Source organism: Falco peregrinus, chromosome 5 (genome assembly GCF_023634155.1).
Source record: "Falco peregrinus isolate bFalPer1 chromosome 5, bFalPer1.pri, whole genome shotgun sequence".
Classification (NCBI taxonomy): domain Eukaryota; kingdom Metazoa; phylum Chordata; class Aves; order Falconiformes; family Falconidae; genus Falco; species Falco peregrinus.
In genome coordinates this window covers 56882395-56899665 of record NC_073725.1, presented here as the reverse complement: position 1 = coordinate 56899665, position 17271 = coordinate 56882395, and the positions used below count along the sequence as shown (strand labels likewise).

The following is a 17271-nucleotide window of genomic DNA, read 5'->3' as shown; positions in this document are numbered from 1 at the left end:
GGGCTCAGCGATGGTACTACTGGAGTGCTGACAAGAGTCCGGAGGGTGGGTTTGCAGTTGGAGGTCTGGCTGTTCAAGGGGTGTGGACTTGCTATTGCATTTTCAGACCAGTGTCATCATGCTGGATGTTCAGTTGGAAAGCGTGGCTCAAGCCTGCCCCAGATGACGCTGCTCAGCACCGTATACCAATGTGCACGGTCTCACTCACGTCCAGTGCAGGCAAATGTGATGATGTTCAGTGATCTCTGCAGCACTGCTGTTCACATTGCAGAGGAAGAGGCTGAGAGTCCATGGGCATGCTGGGCTGGAGACAGAACTGTCAGTGATGGAGCCTGAACAGAGCTTTTGAGATGCACTTCAGAGACAGCACTTCCCATGTAGCACGATCTTCTTTCTCAGCAGTATGATAAAGTATGAGAGTATGCAGATATTCTAAGTCAAAAATCCTATTTATTCACCCTTTCACAATATGGACAGTTGGTAAGGAAGACGTAGAGTCTATTCCTTAACCTTCACCAAGCCACCTTCGAGGCCTAGATGTCTGCGGGCCGCTGCCAGGGACCTCATGGCCTTGCTTGGCCTCTTTTTGTAGCAATGGCCTAAAAATCCTCTCCTCCTCCTCTTTCCTATCTCCCCCCAGGGCTAGGAGGTCTTTAGCATAGGCCCAGCCAGATGTATGAGAAAGAAGCCTGGCAAATGGTTTAAATTAAAAACTATAGTGATCGTGCCAACTCCTGCAGTACGAGTGCCAAGATGCAGAACATGGCTGTTCACCAGCATTTGGCAAGGCGGTGACATCTTGTCACTGCTCTCCTTGAGCACCAAGGCCCACACAGGTACACCAACCAGTTGGTTGGGGCAGGATGCAAGGCAGTGTGAGAAAGCAGTGCCAAACTTGTCCCTAGGAAAGTCACTGCTATGTTTCTTCAAAATCATCTACTCTAATGTGACATTACTCCTGATTGCAAATAGAGTGAAGTCTCCAAAGCTATTTACCAGTTACACTGATGTGTCACATGGGTTCAATCTTCTATATTCGGGTATCCCAGTCTGCACTGGTAATAAAGAATGTACGCATAAACTCTCGGCAAAGGAGAAAACTATCCACTTCCAGTAAAGCATGGCCCTGACACAGAAAGCTGTGAGAGTGCTTTTGGAGCTGTGTGCTGACTGTTGGGAAGATGCCTAGAGCTGAAGGGAAAAAAAAGAAAACCATAAAAAAAGGAAGTCTGTTTTTACATTTAATTCCTCCTGAGTCCAGAGAAGCAGAGGTTTATATCTTCATTATAAATAAGTGGTACAGCATCTACATAGTGGAATCCATCACCAGTTTCAGCCCTTGGTGGGAAGAACCTGCAGGTCAACTATGGCCAACTTTGTATTTGAAAGCATTACCATGCTAGACATGCTAGTTAACAGTTCAAGAATCCTTTTTGTTGTACTACATGTTATTCACAGCTCAGTGGCATTCTGCTGTCATCTTTCACGCACAGGGATGGCCAGACCTTTCATTTCAGAGACTGTTGCAGGGCATCAGTTTCCTATCCAGCAGATCACACTGATGTATTGTACTGATACTCCTTTCCCTGTCTGAAAGTTTTTTCCACTGCCAAAGTCTTCCAAGCTCTTCCAGTGATTCCCCTTCTTTAGAAAATACATGGGTCCTATGCTACTCTATAGTTCTTGGAAACATTAAACATGTCTGCAGCTTTTACACAGGTGTTCACTGCAACTTCCTACACAAGTTGAAGCTCGGTGGCGTGGCATGGCTTTCTCCTGAGGCGGGTATTAAGTTTGGCATAAGGCTTGCTGATTGCAAAATGATGTCACCCGGTACGATATTTGCATTATCCAAAATGTATCTGACTAAAGAGGTTCAAGAGACAATTATTACTGCAGCCACAGAAAATAACTCAGATGTCATGTTCCTCTACAGGACATGGTCCGAGCCTTATGTCCAGCAGCCATCAAAATGGTATTGTCTTTTGCCTTTCTGCATTAGTCTCCAGTAAAAATACAACTGCAGGTGTGCTTTCCACACGAGAACCTTTATCTTCTGCCGTTTCCAAACACTATGGGAAATTAAGTGGCTGGAATCAGTTACGTAAGAAAAAGGAAACTTGAATTCTATGCGCAAGTACGAAGTTAAACCAAGCAAACTGTTATTTGTATTTCATTTGCTCTACAGAAACATCTAGGAATACAAAGAACTTTTTGCTGAATATAAAAATCACATTTTCTTTCCAGGTGTCCACAGAAATACCAGTTTATTTTAAAATAAACATAAAACCTGCAAAATACCTTTATTTGCTTTTGCTAAAAAGCACTCTCATTATTAAAAGGATGGAGAAGAAAGAGTGAACTAGTTCCTCTTTATTTCAAGCTTGCTGCTTTAATTCAATGTTGCATATGAAGCAACAAACAAAAATTCTAAGGAATGTAAAAAGTTCCTATGCCTACAAAAGCCTTAATAATACAACACGGAGCTGAAGAACAATGACACTGACATGAAAGGATTTTCATTTCTAAGAAATACCTGGATAACTTAGAGTTCAGGAATATATGCATTCTATCCTCCTACTTAATGATATGCGGTGGCACTTAACGTTTGCAGGGCTGATTTCCAGCAGATCTACTAACCCAAAACGCGCTTCCTCCCTGGGAAAGCGAGCTGCAGCAGCAAGGTCGTGCCAGGTTAGACAGTGGGCTGGAGACTGGGCGGTAACTTAGGTCTAGGTGAAAGAGGAGAATGTGGATTTAATATTATATACTAAAGATAATGCTACATTTAATATACTGTTCCTGATTCCTGAGGACAAACTGCATTCTCCACTAACTACAGTTTCTACATAGTTTTAATGGAGAAAATTCTCCATTAAAAAATGGTAAAAATAATTTTTAATACCCATGGTTCATTAGGATACAAGCAAAATCGCTGCTTCCCAGGTTCTTTATCACTGCATCTTTCTTAAGACTTGTATCCTAAAGGTTCATTTTTCCAAACAGCATAATTTTGGCAGAGGATAAGGTCAGTGCACTCCCAGATTGCATGCTGCCTATCCCTCCTACAAATTTACAGGGATATGCAGATGCTCAGCATCTCTGAAAGCTAGGCTTGTTACACATCTAAAACAAATGTGCAGAGCATGAATATTACAATTACCAGAGAATTAAAAAAATCTGTCTTCATTCAAAATAAAAATAAAACTGGGAAAATTCAAAATTTCCTGAGGTGCTCTTTTTGATCAATTAGAACTTTGGCTTCTTTTCAATTTAGGCATTTCTTTTATAGTACAATGCAAAATATAAACTACATTGTGAATAATATAAAAGCTTTTTTCCAGACAGGAATGCCGGAACATTTCCATTGTTTTTTTCTCAAACATATTTTTTAGCAAGTATGATTTTATGAAGCAGTTAATCTTCAGTGGAGCTGTATTCTCCAGTAGAAAAGGGGATTGTTGGGGTTTTTTGTAGTAGAAATCATGTAGTCCTATAATTTTCACATTTAAAAGTTCTGTAGTTCTACTTCAATCTTCCCAGTTTCTTTTTTAAAAAAAATTCAAGTGTGCCCTTTATAATAATTCCAAGTAAGCGGCTACTCATGTTAAACCATCTAACTTGGGTCCAGTCTAGGCTGAGGGGTTAAGTTGTATGTTTTTCATGTATTTGTGTACTTACGCAAGTTCTGAAATAAAATAAATAATGGTGGTGATGGAAGAAAAAGCACAAATGAAATGACAGTCTATAAAATCATCACCTCTGTGGAGATGTTGAAAAGGCAATGTTCGCTCATGTGTCACAGTGAAAGAACTGACAGCATGAAGAAGTGATCAGATGGAAGGTTTAAAATAAGAGGGGGAAAAAAGAACTTTACCCACAGAAAGAATACTTCTACTCTCTGGTGTCTGAGGTAGGACACACATTGTCTTTGCAAAAATCCAGCCAAATCACAGAGGTGCCCAAGTCTATAAACAACAGTATAGATCCACGCTTCTAGTTCTATATACAGAAGCCTTTTGAACTGTACACAACTGGGAATCCATATATACATGCGGCTTGGAAAAGCTGGCTTCAGAAGTTGCAAAATTAAAAGGCAAGTGTCTCTCAATAGTTTTTCAGGCATCTTCCTCAAAAAGATACTGTGCTAGATACTTCTTCTTAATATGCATTTTTGTTAATAATCTGTTCAATCTAAACTATAAAACGTGCTGTGCAACATGACTGAACGAATATTGCTGTGAGAAATATTTTCCCCTTGTTTGAGTAATTTAAATTTGTAAGCTAATGTAAGTTTTTGTATTAAATAATGTACTGTGTGCAATTTTCTTTCTTGTAAAGCACTTTGAAGCTTTCAAAGAGCACTCTAGGTTAAAAAATAATATGGTATTCTTTGCCAGAACTGTAGGGCATTTCCCATAAGTTCTGAATCTTCCTTGCCAGAATTGCAACATGTTGCATGCCAAATCCTGCACACAAATGTTCTACATGTGGCAAATACATACTGGTAAAGACCAGAGGCATGGCATTCCTGGATTTCTTAGAGAGAGTGGGGGAAGGGAAAGAAGTGGGAAGGAATAATGAGGGAGGGCAAAGAAAAAAAAAAAAGTCTGTGCATACATCTAAAAGAAAAACCCAGCAAAAAACAACCCCCCACACCCAAAACAACCCCTAACCCACACTTCATTATTTCCAAAGACTAAATTGTTTTGCTGCATGCAGCAAAAACTCACAGGTACCCAGAGCTGGGTCTTTAGTTTTCCTTCAGTTATGGAAATCAGGTCTCCATTTCTGCAACAACTATAGATTCTTCAAACCCAGATGTTTGCAAGGGTCAAAACACCCGCAATCCTTGCTCCTCCAAGCACATGCTAACATAAGCAGAGAGGCTGCAAGCTTGGAGAAGCGTGGTCAGGATTACCACTATTTAACAGGCCGTGAAAATGACAGCTCTTCTTCAGGCAAAGTCGTGAATGCATTTCATATGCCCTGGGCTACTGGGAATAAACCAAGCCCACCGTATAAAGAGCAAACCCTTGCCTTTCTGCAGCCTCCCCCATGGACAAGGCTCCTATTTCTGTAGCTTGGAAGAGGAGTGTAAAACAGGGAGACCCAGAAATGAAGTCAATGCATTTGGCCACATACTACATTGGTTAGATTACTGAAGAATACTAGGAGTTTAAAATGTCTTTGGTTATAATTTTCTTGATTTAATCTCTTAATGCATTAAGCACAAACAAGTAATTTCAACGTGCCTCACTAGTTTGAACTGAACATCTACAGTAATTAAAGAATTCTACCATTTCTTTCACTAAATTTTAAGAAAATGGTGACAAAAATTCTTAATCACTCAGAACAACCAGTTTAAAAGGTACTAAAAATTACTTAGACCTCATCAGGCCTTAAGCATCAGGATTCACTACACATTTAAAAAAACAAACTGAAGTTAAAACTGCACTCCACATTCTGTAACACTAAATGAACGTTTTACTACATGGTTTCTTTTGAGGTGGCAAGAAACGACTGTAAAACTTTTGTTGTTGCCACAATTACATTGCCTAGAGAAAAATATCCTGTGGGTTACCATTTGTTGCCATGATTTGCAAAGATACGGTCTATAGTCTGCATCAGTTTCATGTTGAAGTTTTAAAGGAAAAAAGCTTTCTGCAGAGCTTGTAGATTTCTGCATAAGCGTCTGTGTTGTTGCAAAGAGGGCTAAGTGATGCTCTCTCACAAGCTTTTCAAGAAAGTTAGCACATTTCTTCAGATTCATCTCCTGCAAGTTAACACTCTCCCCTCCGTTGCTTCTGTCTATCCAATAGAAAGCAGATATGCTATCTAAAATCAAAAGGCAGAGAGAAGGGTGAGTGCAAAACATGTTTTCTAAAGAGTAGAGAGTGAGGAGTAACTGAGTGCTACTACTGCAGTTCACAAGAAAAAGCCTTCCCAGGCATTGCTTTATCATTTCTTCTGTCCTTTGTGCCAATCTGTTCTCAAGAATGGTAACTAGACGAAGCATATCAAAATGGTAGTCTGTATCAATGAACATGACTTCTACTTCCAGTCCTCCTCCTGATTTTGGAATGATGCAGCGGACTATTAGGTGATAAAGCATTTCCGTTTTTCCTGTTCCTTCTGGACCGTGGAATTCAATGACATCTCCTGTTCAAAAACAAAGCAGCAAGTTGTCAGGCAAGAGCATTTTTTGCTCAGTTTTCTGAATCAATACTCACTATTCCACTAATCGGAAAACATTTTAGAAAGACAGATATGCATTAAATTGTTTAAATCCTGGTTAGCATCTGCCAAGAGAAATTTCAGTTGTCAAGGCAGGCCTCTAAAGTGAAGAAAAGCAACTGGGAACAAAGGTTAAAACGAACCCCTGCCAACAGCATCTAGGACATAGACATCAGTAAAAGGCTGGCAACTGGATTTCATCTATATCTTCACAGGTAGATGAAGGCTGAAAAAAAGAAAGCAGCTACACAAAAGTGGCTAAGAAACCACCTACTAACAGTATACACACAAAATTAAGGAATAAATAAAAAAGTAGAGGACAAGCAAAACAAAAAAGTTTGACATATTACAGGTCCAAATCATGTTGGCACATCTATTTTTATAGCACAGACTGTCTTCAGCATTTCATGTCTGCTATATGCTGGTTCAGTATCTGCATGTCACAAGATACCAACAGGAACCCATGACCAGTAAGGAGAACGCCAGTCTATTTATTTAGCACTTATATTCTTCTGTGGTGATCACAATATGAAACTGCTTCTTTTTACAAGGGGGACTCACAGATTCCTTCAACTCCAGGCAATGACTCTACTGTATGAAGCAAAAGATCTCTGTTCGCAAATGGACTCAGCCTAATGGCCTGATCCATGTGGATCAAGTAAATACATATAACATAAATCTAGAATGTTAATTAAAAAAAGCATTGTGCCTCACTAGGAAACCAGTTCTTTTGCTGGACGTGAATAAGAGATACTCTAAAGTCTTTTCTGAAGTTGCCTGACGTCTCTTATCAGAGGAAGACTCTAAAAAAAGTTAATTTATTAGTCACTCTTTATAAATCTTTGATTTTAGAAAATGGATTATTTATTTATGATATTTTGTGTTTTAGGCAGAAGGGTAAAGGCATGAAGTAAGGAGAATCACACAACTGTAACTGCAGGAAGGTGAGAGATTTTTATGGTCTTGGCAAGTGCAAATGGCGTAACAGCTTTTCATAAGGGGGATGCAAGAGTAGAGAATTAATTGCAACTTTACTTAAACATGTTTGTGCCTGCCTGAGTTAACAGGGTTTTTCAAGTCATTACTCAACTTCCAGAGGATGTCCTTGTTCATAAGTGCGTATAATGTCAAGATGCAGCTTGGGATGAGGAGCAGCGGGTGGTGGGGAAGAAACTAAGCTCTTACTTCAAAGCAATTTACACCTGATGTGACAATTCTATCCATTTCAGTGACACTCAGACTGCCTGCCCCTCCATAATGAAATTCCTGCTGCTCCACAACTGCAGTTCCGCTGTTAGGAATTTCTGATACTTTGAAATTTATTAAAAAGCTTGATTGCCTCCCAAAGCCTTATCTGTTCTGAATGGCTCTCCCCACTTTTGAGAAGAAAGATGACTACACTTTGTATGACATAAATCTTCCTTTTCTCTTCCTGTTCAGAGGTTGCAATGTTCATTCAACTCTGCCACTTGCAGCCAGCAGCTGCTCTGCTGTCACAGACTGTGCCAGTGACGTAACTGCACCCTGTTAGGATAAGACACCAGCTTGGAAGAACTCCTCCTAAATGTGTTGGGTAGGTCATTCCCTCATATTTTGTCTACTTAGATATGTTAGAACAATAGTGCAAGGCACCTCTTGTTAAGGAACAAAGTGTAGCTTCTGTCTGCTGCTGCCTTCGGCACAGGACTTCTGCCACCCTAATTGGCATTTCCAAATCCAGACCAGTAACTGAATCGGGCCAATATGCAATACAGATTACTTCACCTACCTTTACAGCAAAATAGGACTTGTTTCACAAAAACCATCAACCCTATATGGCCACTCAGAAGCAGCAATGGGCAAATCCGAGTTACTGTTTGGCATTAATTAAAAAGAGTTATTCTGTGAAATAAATGCTTGACTTCATCCATTTGAAGATGTTCTGTCAGGATGCCCGTGTGTTACAGAACAGCATTCGATGAGCTTCTATTGGCAGAACTAACAGATTTATTTAAGCAAAAACTCTAAGTTGAATGAAAAATCATTCTTAGGAGGTTTTGTGGTCGTGGTTTATAAACTTTAACAGCAAGACAGCTAAGCACCCTTCAAAGCTTTTTCAACATTACTTGTTCATCTGAAAAGAGTTAACAGTTTAGACTGTAAGAAAACCCCAAGAGAACTGGGGATTTCTGTGCCTTCATGATTATCAAAAAGGCTGCCCACAAGAAGAACGGATGCAAGACAGAAGCCATTTATAGCAACATCTATAAATGTAGGGTTTCATTAAATTAGCAACCAGGCTGTTACAGTAAGATAAGAAGGAAAATTCATCCTCCTGGATCAGAGAGGACAAACCATGACACAGCAGAGGAGGAACTGTGGCCAGCAATGTTTGCAAGAAGCCTCTGACACCCTCACAATAGGTCACAGAAGAAACTTAGTTGTCAGTACTGGCATCATCATTAATGTCAAAATAACTTTGAAAGGAGGATTAGTAAAAAGACCCTATCACAGGATGAAAACAGTCTGAGAGGCAGAGTTGGAGCCGACACTTTAACATGGAAGAAAGATAATGGGAAATTTTCCTATTAGAATTGCCCAACGTTAAACGTATCAGTAAACGAAGTTCCATTAGCTTGGCAAAATGTGTAGAAAATGTAACTGGGTTAATAAAGACTTAAGTGCAAAAATTTAACAGATCAAGATGGATAAGGAGAATAATTTCACGTGAAAAGCAGCACTGAAATTCAAGAAGTACGTTTTAAGCAGTCAACCAACACACTGCTTGGCCATGGTAGATTGAGCTGGCAGACTATGGGCAAACTGAAGAGTACAACAGTCCACTGCTATTCAGTGGCACACAGGATGAACTAAATGATGTTGCCTAAGTGTAAATATTCAACTAACACTAATATATTTTAACTGAAACACTGTGCTCAGTCCTAGTCACCAATTCAGCGTTATCTTTTGAATGAGAAGAGCCTTCAAGTTTTTTCTGTAACCATTTACACTAGCAAACACTGGTTACACTTATTTTCTGACACTGCAGTTACAAACAGGCTATGAGAATACTCAGCAATAACTCTGCAGGTTTCACATCGTCAGATACCTTGAAGTTACTGGACTAGTAATTTACGATACTGTTCAGAAGCTGTCACTAATATTTGTACCATGTATAAGTGAAGTAGAAAGGCCTAATATTTATTCCAAGGGAATCCTGGGTGTCATACTATTGCTGAACATCAGAGCTTTATATTGACACACACACCTTCATACCAATGGCACAGGAGAAATATGACTGGCAGTAGTGGAAGATTATTTAAAGCTCCTGTCACTTTTGCTCCATTCCAGAAGAGCTTAAATGGTACGTAATTAATATGCTTATGTGTTCCTAAATATGCAAGTCCATCATAATTAAAAGCAGTAACTAGAATATCACAGCATTACCTGTATTAGCTGTTCCTGACATACATGTTAAGAACACTTAACTACAATGTAACCTTTGGATAGTTTTTTGAAACTTCATATATATGTTTATTTATTTCAAATAGCATCAGGAAAAACAATAATTTAGGTCTTTGCATTGCTTTAATCACAGCATTTTGGACTAAGAGCTGTTCCATACGGACTTCCTGGGCAATATATTACAGTATTCCACAGTGACCTACTCAAAGTCAAGTTCATGACAAATGGAGAGGTAGGTCTTCAACACAGGTTTAAGACTGAGTAATGAGAACACACATCAAAATAACACATGGACTCAGTTAAGACTGTTGTATTAGAAGACAAAGCAAAAATGTAATAAAAGGTGAAGTTCATTTACATATATATAGCTGAAGATCTGTTCTAATGTTAGGCGGCTTCATTAATGTCAGCCAAAAAGTACGACCAATATGGATAACTGATGTCATTTGTTAAAAGCAGAAGAAAAATAAAGTGCTTCAGAAACTCAAAGACCGTGTTGACACAGAGAAACCAGTGATGAATTTAGAAGGTTTACAGCCATCTTAGAAGTGAGGCTCTGGAACAGTCTTTGGACAGACAAGAACAACCTACATAGCTTTAAGATCAAAGCTGATAAATTGATGATGGAGTTATGTAACACCATGGACTGTGACAGCAAGGGCAATTATTGACCCTCAGGAAGGCTTCTTACAGTCTGTCTATCAGAACACGGCCAATTTAGTCTCAAACATTTGTTTCTTGTGTGTAAATTTCATTTAAAAAAACCCCAAACAACAGACTGAAAGACCAGCGTTTTCTGTTGCTGCATTTCTTAAAAACAGAAGTACATCTCTTAAAAAAAAAAACTGTTAGGAATTCAGGAGACTTGTGAAGTACATACCAATTTCACTACTGGTTCTTAATTCTTGTGGGTAACACAGCAGTTCAGAATTAGAGGGTGTATTTAAATAATCTCTGCTCCATTTGCACTGGCTTACCAGTATTTCTCTGCCCTTTATCCGTTACATTGTATTTGAAATTTTCTGGGGCAGGAATCAGATATTGCTAAACCCCTAACGTATTCTCAAGTGCTGCAAAATAATACATGAATAGTCTCACAGTGACTGCATTTATAGACTAAGCATCATCTCTCATCCAATTATCCTGATTCTTTTTATTGCTTTTTCTGCTGTTTCTTCTGAACCTTCTATAATTTGTGGGAATTCAAACTGCAGACAAGTATGTTGATAACCACTGCAGCCACATACTTTTCATATGAAATCCATTTATTCATACATACATTCAACTATAGTACCTTGCAGCATGATCCTTACAGTTCACTATTTATATGGCTTTTTTACTATGTATTTCTAGCTTTGCGTAATCAGAGCACTCTCTTCCATTTTGAAATCCATAAAACTTCATATGATCTGGTAAACCTGTCCGACTTCCTGAATAATCAAGGGATTACTAAGTGTGATAATTTCTGTTTAGCTCAGTAATTTCTTTCATTAAAGCATGCAGTCTTGATCTTAGAAATTCCTGCTAGAAGAATCTACCTTAAAGTTGTTGTACTGGTGTCATTAGGAGGTAGCACAATCTCTCCAGTTTGAAATTCTTACTTGTTCACTAAAGGTCTATATAAGCCATTTCAATCCCAACATCACTGCACACTCATTCAGCTGATTAGTACTTATGTTCATAATGGAACTGTTTCCAAAGTGCCACCTAAGTATAATTGGGATTTTTCAGGCCAATGAATGGCTTGATGACTTGGCTTTATTGAAAAATCCTCTTTGCTCATGCCCTTTTTCTAAATGATCTAAACCAGTCCATATCACTGAAGTCTTTGCTATTTATTGAACCTCAAGTTCTTTGCAAATTTCTGCAGTTATGACTTTGGGGTGGTTTTTTTAGACCACGGATTAAAAAAAAAGAAAGAAAAAATGAAGAGGTTAAATGACAGAATCTAGAACAAACTTCTGAAAAACTACTAGAAACAGACCACCATGGTTGGTATTTACTCACCTACACTTGTGCTTTGATACGCATTAAGTACATTTTAAAGTCCATTTAATAATGTTTGGAATGGTGACTGCATTATTTCATTTTATCTAGTTTGCATAAAACTACATCAACAATTAAAATTCTGAATTCAGGGCAAAAAGATCTACTTGTACGCTTATCTCTGCCATACTGCTATGAGAATAATTTTACATGAACATTTTTCCATAAATGGGGTAAAGACACATTTTTACCATGAACAGGAGATCCTTCCTCGGCAAACAGATAAGGTTCGAGATTCTTCAGAGAACCTCTACCCTCAAGTCGTGCAAGTAGCTTTTAAAGACAAGACAAAAGAGACATATTGTTAATCCAAAATAATGGACCTTGTGAATCAAATTTAAAGGATTCTAAGAACTGAGAGTTTTCCATGACAGCCTTATCAAAAAATTTGTCTGATTTTGAAAATGTTTTCATAAATACATCTGGAAAGCTATAGTCTGGACTACAGCAACAGTAGGTTCCATCTTTACAAACACATTCAATGGTAACAACGGGTATATATACATTAGGCGAAATAAAGCTAAAAAAAAAAACCAAAAAGAAAAAGCTGCACAGGTACACCAGCAAGAGGGATCACCTCTGGTATACAGCAGCACTGCCATTTGACAGAACAAAGGGAAAGAAGATAATTTGTAATAACCATCATGCCCACAACAAACTACTGGTTGAGAGGTGAAACATTACCCCTCATTAGTCTCCTGAGTCAGTTCCTCTGAGTGTAAGTGAAACCATGTACATTTCATCTGAAAAGTTATACAGGACTCTTCTGGACTACAATCCCGTATCATCATAGTTACTTGTTCAAACAGAGTATGGATTAAGAATGATGAAAAGTAATTAGCCACCAGTGGCTGTGCAAGAACCTTTCTAAAGCAAGCTCGAATTTGTAAAGCAAGTCCACTGTAAAACAAATTAGTCCAAAGTTCATGGACAATTTCTTAAATTGACAGGTATTTGCATAGCAAGTAGACAGGTATTCACATAACTTGTGTTATTTGTAGTTCTGGCATACATCCATAAACCAAGAATGAACATTTCACCCAATGCCAGAACTGTTATTCCCTACACGTATTAACACACAGAGGAAAGGACACGAGCAGGATGCTCAGAGCATTGCCACAGCAGGTACCCTGGTGCCAGATATTTCATTCTCCAAGACACACAGCTGTTATCTAAAGATTTAAATGAAACAAATCCCATTCTGTTTTATCCTGTCCTCCTTAAAGGCAGTCACCAAGCAAACAGTGAGCACACACCTTTACACACTCACTTATCTTGCTTTCCTCCCTGCTGCATCAACGAGCAACATCTGTGCTGAATTGTCTTAAAAGTTGTTTAAACAGTTGTGCGTGAGTGTGTTTGCCTTTAATAGCAGAGCAAAACTCCATTAAATGGCCCTGAATTTACTTCAAGTGGTCACGACAGGAACCCAAGTATGACGTTTTCACTAACATTTTAACATTCCCTTCCATTAATAAAATGTCAATGCGTTTGTGTGTTCACACGTATTCAGGAGAATTTTCTGACATGTCCACCGAAGGGCCATAAAAACACTTTGACCTTGCTCTGGATCTGTGGATCCTCCCATTACATTTAATGCATTTGTGCAGCACAGAACACACTCAAGACTGTGAACTCTTGAATATTCTGGGAACCAGTAGGGTTCTGTGACCTGGACAAAGCAAAAATCCAGATGGACATATGCACACAAGAATACAGGAATGGATCGTGGGGCGCACAAACCAGGAGCTTGCAACTACCAGGAGGGCCATTGCAGACCCTATGCACGCAGCCTGCCTGTGCAAGCAACTGCCTGCGCCTGGCCCTGGCCCCCAGTGAGGAGAGGCTGTACCCACCTCAGAGGAGGACTGGGAATCCCTCATCCCCTCGCCTGGCAGTGGAAGTTGAGAGAAACAGGAAAACCACCACAGGCTGCTGCTTTCTGATGCTCCTTGTTTCGTAGAAAAGGAAGCACTGCTCTGCCACTCAGCAATCGTGGGGGCTCGGTTATGGGCGCTGCTGGGACCAGGAGTCACAACTAGTGCTGGTATAAACACATTTCTGCAGCCTCCTGCTCCCAAATTTATTTGTACATTAATGAATACATCCTCTGTAGTTTATTTCTTGTGGAAATTATGTCCCCCATCTCTTCTTAGACTATCACCTCTAAGCTTACTGCTACAGCACTGGAAATACACGATAGATTGATCGCTATCGTTTAAATACAAATCTGCAGTTATTTAAACGACAAGTTTATAGATTCATTTTAAATAACTACAGGTGCTTACTCTGAGCACTGCTCATGTAGGTAATTTATGGTAATTCACTGCTGATAGCACACCTGTGTTTTTATCAAACTTGTATTTACTTCCGAGTTCTGAAGCAGAATCTCCAAAGGCACTTGCCTTATTAGTGTCACGCTGGGAGCAACGGGGTTCCTGGCAGAAAGAGCTAACAATTTTCCTTCGAATCTAACAAAGGTTTGTCCACACTACAGCACAAGTGATGGAAGCAAAGCTGAGATGACACACTACACAGGCATCCCTCACCACCTCTGCAGTATTAAAAAGACAGGGACAACACGAGTTTTTCCAAATCAGCGAAAGCCAACTTGGCTCTGTTCCAGGGGAGGCATTTCCATTTTGCCTTCTCACATTTTCTTCTCTAATGAGAGGGAGGGAATCCACAGCATTTAAAGGGTAATATGAATGGACATCAGGTGTCCCAAGCTTTGTCATGGACAGCATACAGAACACAGCAGCACAGCACTGCTGAAGAGAGCCTTTGAGTGGGAAGAGCTTGGGGGAAAAAAAGAAGCCAAACCAATTTCAAATCAGGTATACTATACTTCAGATTCTATAATTTAACTGCAGATGCTCATTTCTTCTTTCATAATGTTCTTTTTATTTTCTTTTACACAAAATACCACCTTTTAGCAACCTGCTAGTGGTAGGCCTTCACTCTTAGATGTTCTTCAAAAGTGTAATTATGCAAGAAACTGCACATATGTGCAGTTACGTGTAGAAAACAAGCTATACTGCAAGAGTTAGGCAACAGTTGCACTGAATTTCATTAATGACAAGGCTGATGGGCCTCAAATATTTCAACTATGTCTTTTATAATAAAGAAATATGCATACAGACAGTCCCACTGACTAGTACATTGTATGCTTATACTATATTGGTTTCAATGAAGCTATGCATAAATGTAAGTATACATGTAGGTCTTGTCAGGAATGAGATATTACTTCATTAAAATGTTAAAGAAATTCAAATTAAATACTCCAGCTCTGTTAGAAGCTGTGAGCTAACCTACAGGCTATTTACACATACAAACCTATCTCGAGTACGAGACAAAATTTAATTTTCAACCACTATAACCGCTCTGTAAACTTTGGGCACAAAGACATATGCAAGCAATTTATCATTTATTTTATTGTGATATACCAAGGGTGTTTTGCAAGAAGTTCTAATTTGTTGTATTAATTACATTCAATAATAAGGAGTACAAGACTGCGGTCTCAGTGTAACTCTCAGTAAAATGTGATCTTATGTATGAGGCTATTTGAGGAAGTATTGTTTTAAATGAAGTATTTTCTGTTTAAAGGGCTTTTAACATTTCTTCTGCATGATGTACTCATTTGTTAACCTTTCTTAACCCATCAGTTATCAACTCCCCCCTCAATGAGGTTCGGTTATCCATTCCATCACAGGTAGTTGCTGCCATGTGCATTCTGTCTTGGCACAGCTCATGTGAGCAAATAAATGCCTTTACCCACTTGAACACAGAACACAACTCATGTTCTTAATTTGTGTATATTCCCTGATAGCAGACAGCTGCTACTATTTTTTTCTCCAGCATCAAAAGGGCTTAAGAACTCAAGTCCCCACTGAAAAAACAGGGTGCTTTAACAGGAAATAAATACTGATTATCACGTTTCTATGCTTTTATGTGCACTACTCAGCATATTCTGATAGAGTAACACACAAATTTCCAAGTAATTAACTTGCCGATTGCAAGGGGAAGTCACTAGTAAACGAACCATCCAGCAGAAAGGGGGGGGGGGGGGGGGGGAAGCACCCAGCAAAATCCCAAAACTCAAACCCATTTTCCCCAAAGAACAGGAAAGCAATTCCACCTTCCATACTGTTGATTTAAACCAAACCTCCCTCAGCTCTTCTTCCTTACCGCATCCACTCCAGCGTTGGGAGGAGGGGGGAAACACGTTTATAAAGGAATTACGGGCACACCTGCACAGCCCCCCCCCCCCCCCTCCGCAGGCCCCAAGGCGACCCGGAGACCCCCGCTCCCCTCCCCGGCCGAGCCGGCCGCCTCAGCCCGCCGCCAGCCACCGCTGCAAACCCGCCAGCAAAGCCCCAGTGTTTCAGGCGCGGTTGCACACCCGGGGGCCTCCCACCGCCCCCGCAACCCGCCTCAGCGAGAGGCGCCCCGCCGGGCTCCCGGCCCCAGCCCCGCTCCCCCTCACGCCGGGGAGGCGGCAGGCGGGCGGGGGAAGGGCGGCGGAGGCGGGAGGGCGCGGCGCTGCGGCGCGGCCCCCCTTCCCTCACACACGGTCCCTCGGGAGGCTCCGCGGTCGCCGGGCGCTCCCCTCCGCCCGCCCCGAGAAGGTGGGGGAAGGGAGCACGACCGGGGGCGGGCGGAGGGGAGCGCCCGGCGCTTCCCCTTCCCCGGGCTGCGGCCTCGCCTCAGCCTCCCCGGCCCGCCACGGGAAGGCGGTGCCCGGCGGCCCGCGGCTGAGGGGAACCCGGCGGGGGTTGAAGGGGGGGGGGGGAGCAGCGCCTCACCTGAGTGCCCGACTCCGCCCGCCGAAACGCGTCAGCCATGGCGCGGCTGGGGGCGGGGGGAGCAGCGCGCAGCTCCTCCTCCAGGCCGGCGGCGCTACTGCGCAGGCGCGCTGCCTCGGGCGTCCCCCGCGCCCCCCAGCGCCCCCGCTCGGCCGGCCGGCGGCTCTGCGCGTGCGTCCTTCGGGCCCCGGGAGGGCGGGGGTGGCGGCCCCGTGCTGCGGATTCCGTGGTTCGAGTCCCGCCCCGGGCTCGTGTCGCGCCCGCCGGCCCAGCGCAGCTTGGGATTCCCGAGGGACCGCTCACTGTCGCGAAGTGGGTGTGTGTTTATTTATTTTAAAGAACCTGTCTTTGTATAGGTTTATGAGATTTTCCCCCCCTCCCCCTGGGGCAGGCAGCTGACTTGGCGTGACTCAAGGGATGCTCATCCGTGACGCTGGGGGTAGATGTGACTCAGGGCAAGCTCATCCGTGTGGCCACGGTTAAAGTCTTGACGCCTGCGAAACTGCTCTTTGCAAAAGCCAGCTGTCCATTATGGCTCAGACTGAAAGGGGAACGGAATATTTGACTCTAGGTGGCCTTGAGCGAGCTGGGCCCACGTGGCGTGTGATGCTGCAGGGCAGGAGGTGGCCAGTGGCAGGGCCATTTCCATAAGACGAATTTTTAAAAACACTGAGGTAAAAGTAGCTACTCCCGATTATCTGCGTATGAAAGAGCAGTCATGATACCGTCCCTTTGGGTT

At 41.5% G+C, this 17271-nt stretch overlaps 1 protein-coding gene and 1 long non-coding RNA gene across 4 annotated transcripts in view; one reads left to right on the top strand and one right to left on the bottom strand.

Annotated features, from left to right (window-relative positions):
• The window catches only part of LOC114013092 (uncharacterized), a 53037-nt gene extending 41125 nt beyond the window's left edge, over positions 1–11912 (top strand). For both annotated transcript variants that reach the window (XR_003555932.2, XR_008747163.1), the window contains exons 3-5: positions 7127–7181; positions 7678–7810; positions 9815–11912. This is a non-coding gene — a long non-coding RNA (uncharacterized LOC114013092). The remainder of the gene's footprint in view (positions 1–7126; positions 7182–7677; positions 7811–9814) is intronic.
• Positions 2142–16675, bottom strand: XRCC2 (X-ray repair cross complementing 2). Of its 2 annotated transcripts, none has more exons than XM_055803588.1 (3): positions 16533–16675; positions 11919–12000; positions 2142–6162 (listed from the first exon to the last, which is right to left on the bottom strand). In XM_055803588.1, exons 1-3 carry the CDS (start codon positions 16569–16571, stop codon positions 5447–5449), a joined length of 837 nt encoding a protein of 278 aa, XP_055659563.1. In that variant the 5' UTR covers positions 16572–16675; the 3' UTR covers positions 2142–5446. The 2 variants fall into 2 exon arrangements, with proteins under 2 accessions (XP_055659563.1, XP_027647537.1); XM_027791736.2 differs by lacking the exon at positions 16533–16675 and adding an exon at positions 13584–14109.
• Between the last annotated feature and the right edge of the window lie 596 nt (positions 16676–17271).

Excerpts from the sequence above, each read along its gene's own strand:
- XRCC2 (XM_055803588.1), bottom strand. The coding sequence starts at position 16,571 with ATGGCTGACGCGTTTCGGCGGGCGGAGTCGGGCACTCAG. Across the intron at positions 12,001-16,532 it reads GGGCGGAGTCGGGCACTCAG|CTACTTGCACGACTTGAGGG; the intron begins GTGAGGCGCTGC and ends TGTCTTTAAAAG. Across the intron at positions 6,163-11,918 it reads GGAAGGATCTCCTGTTCATG|GAGATGTCATTGAATTCCAC; the intron begins GTAAAAATGTGT and ends GTTTTTGAACAG.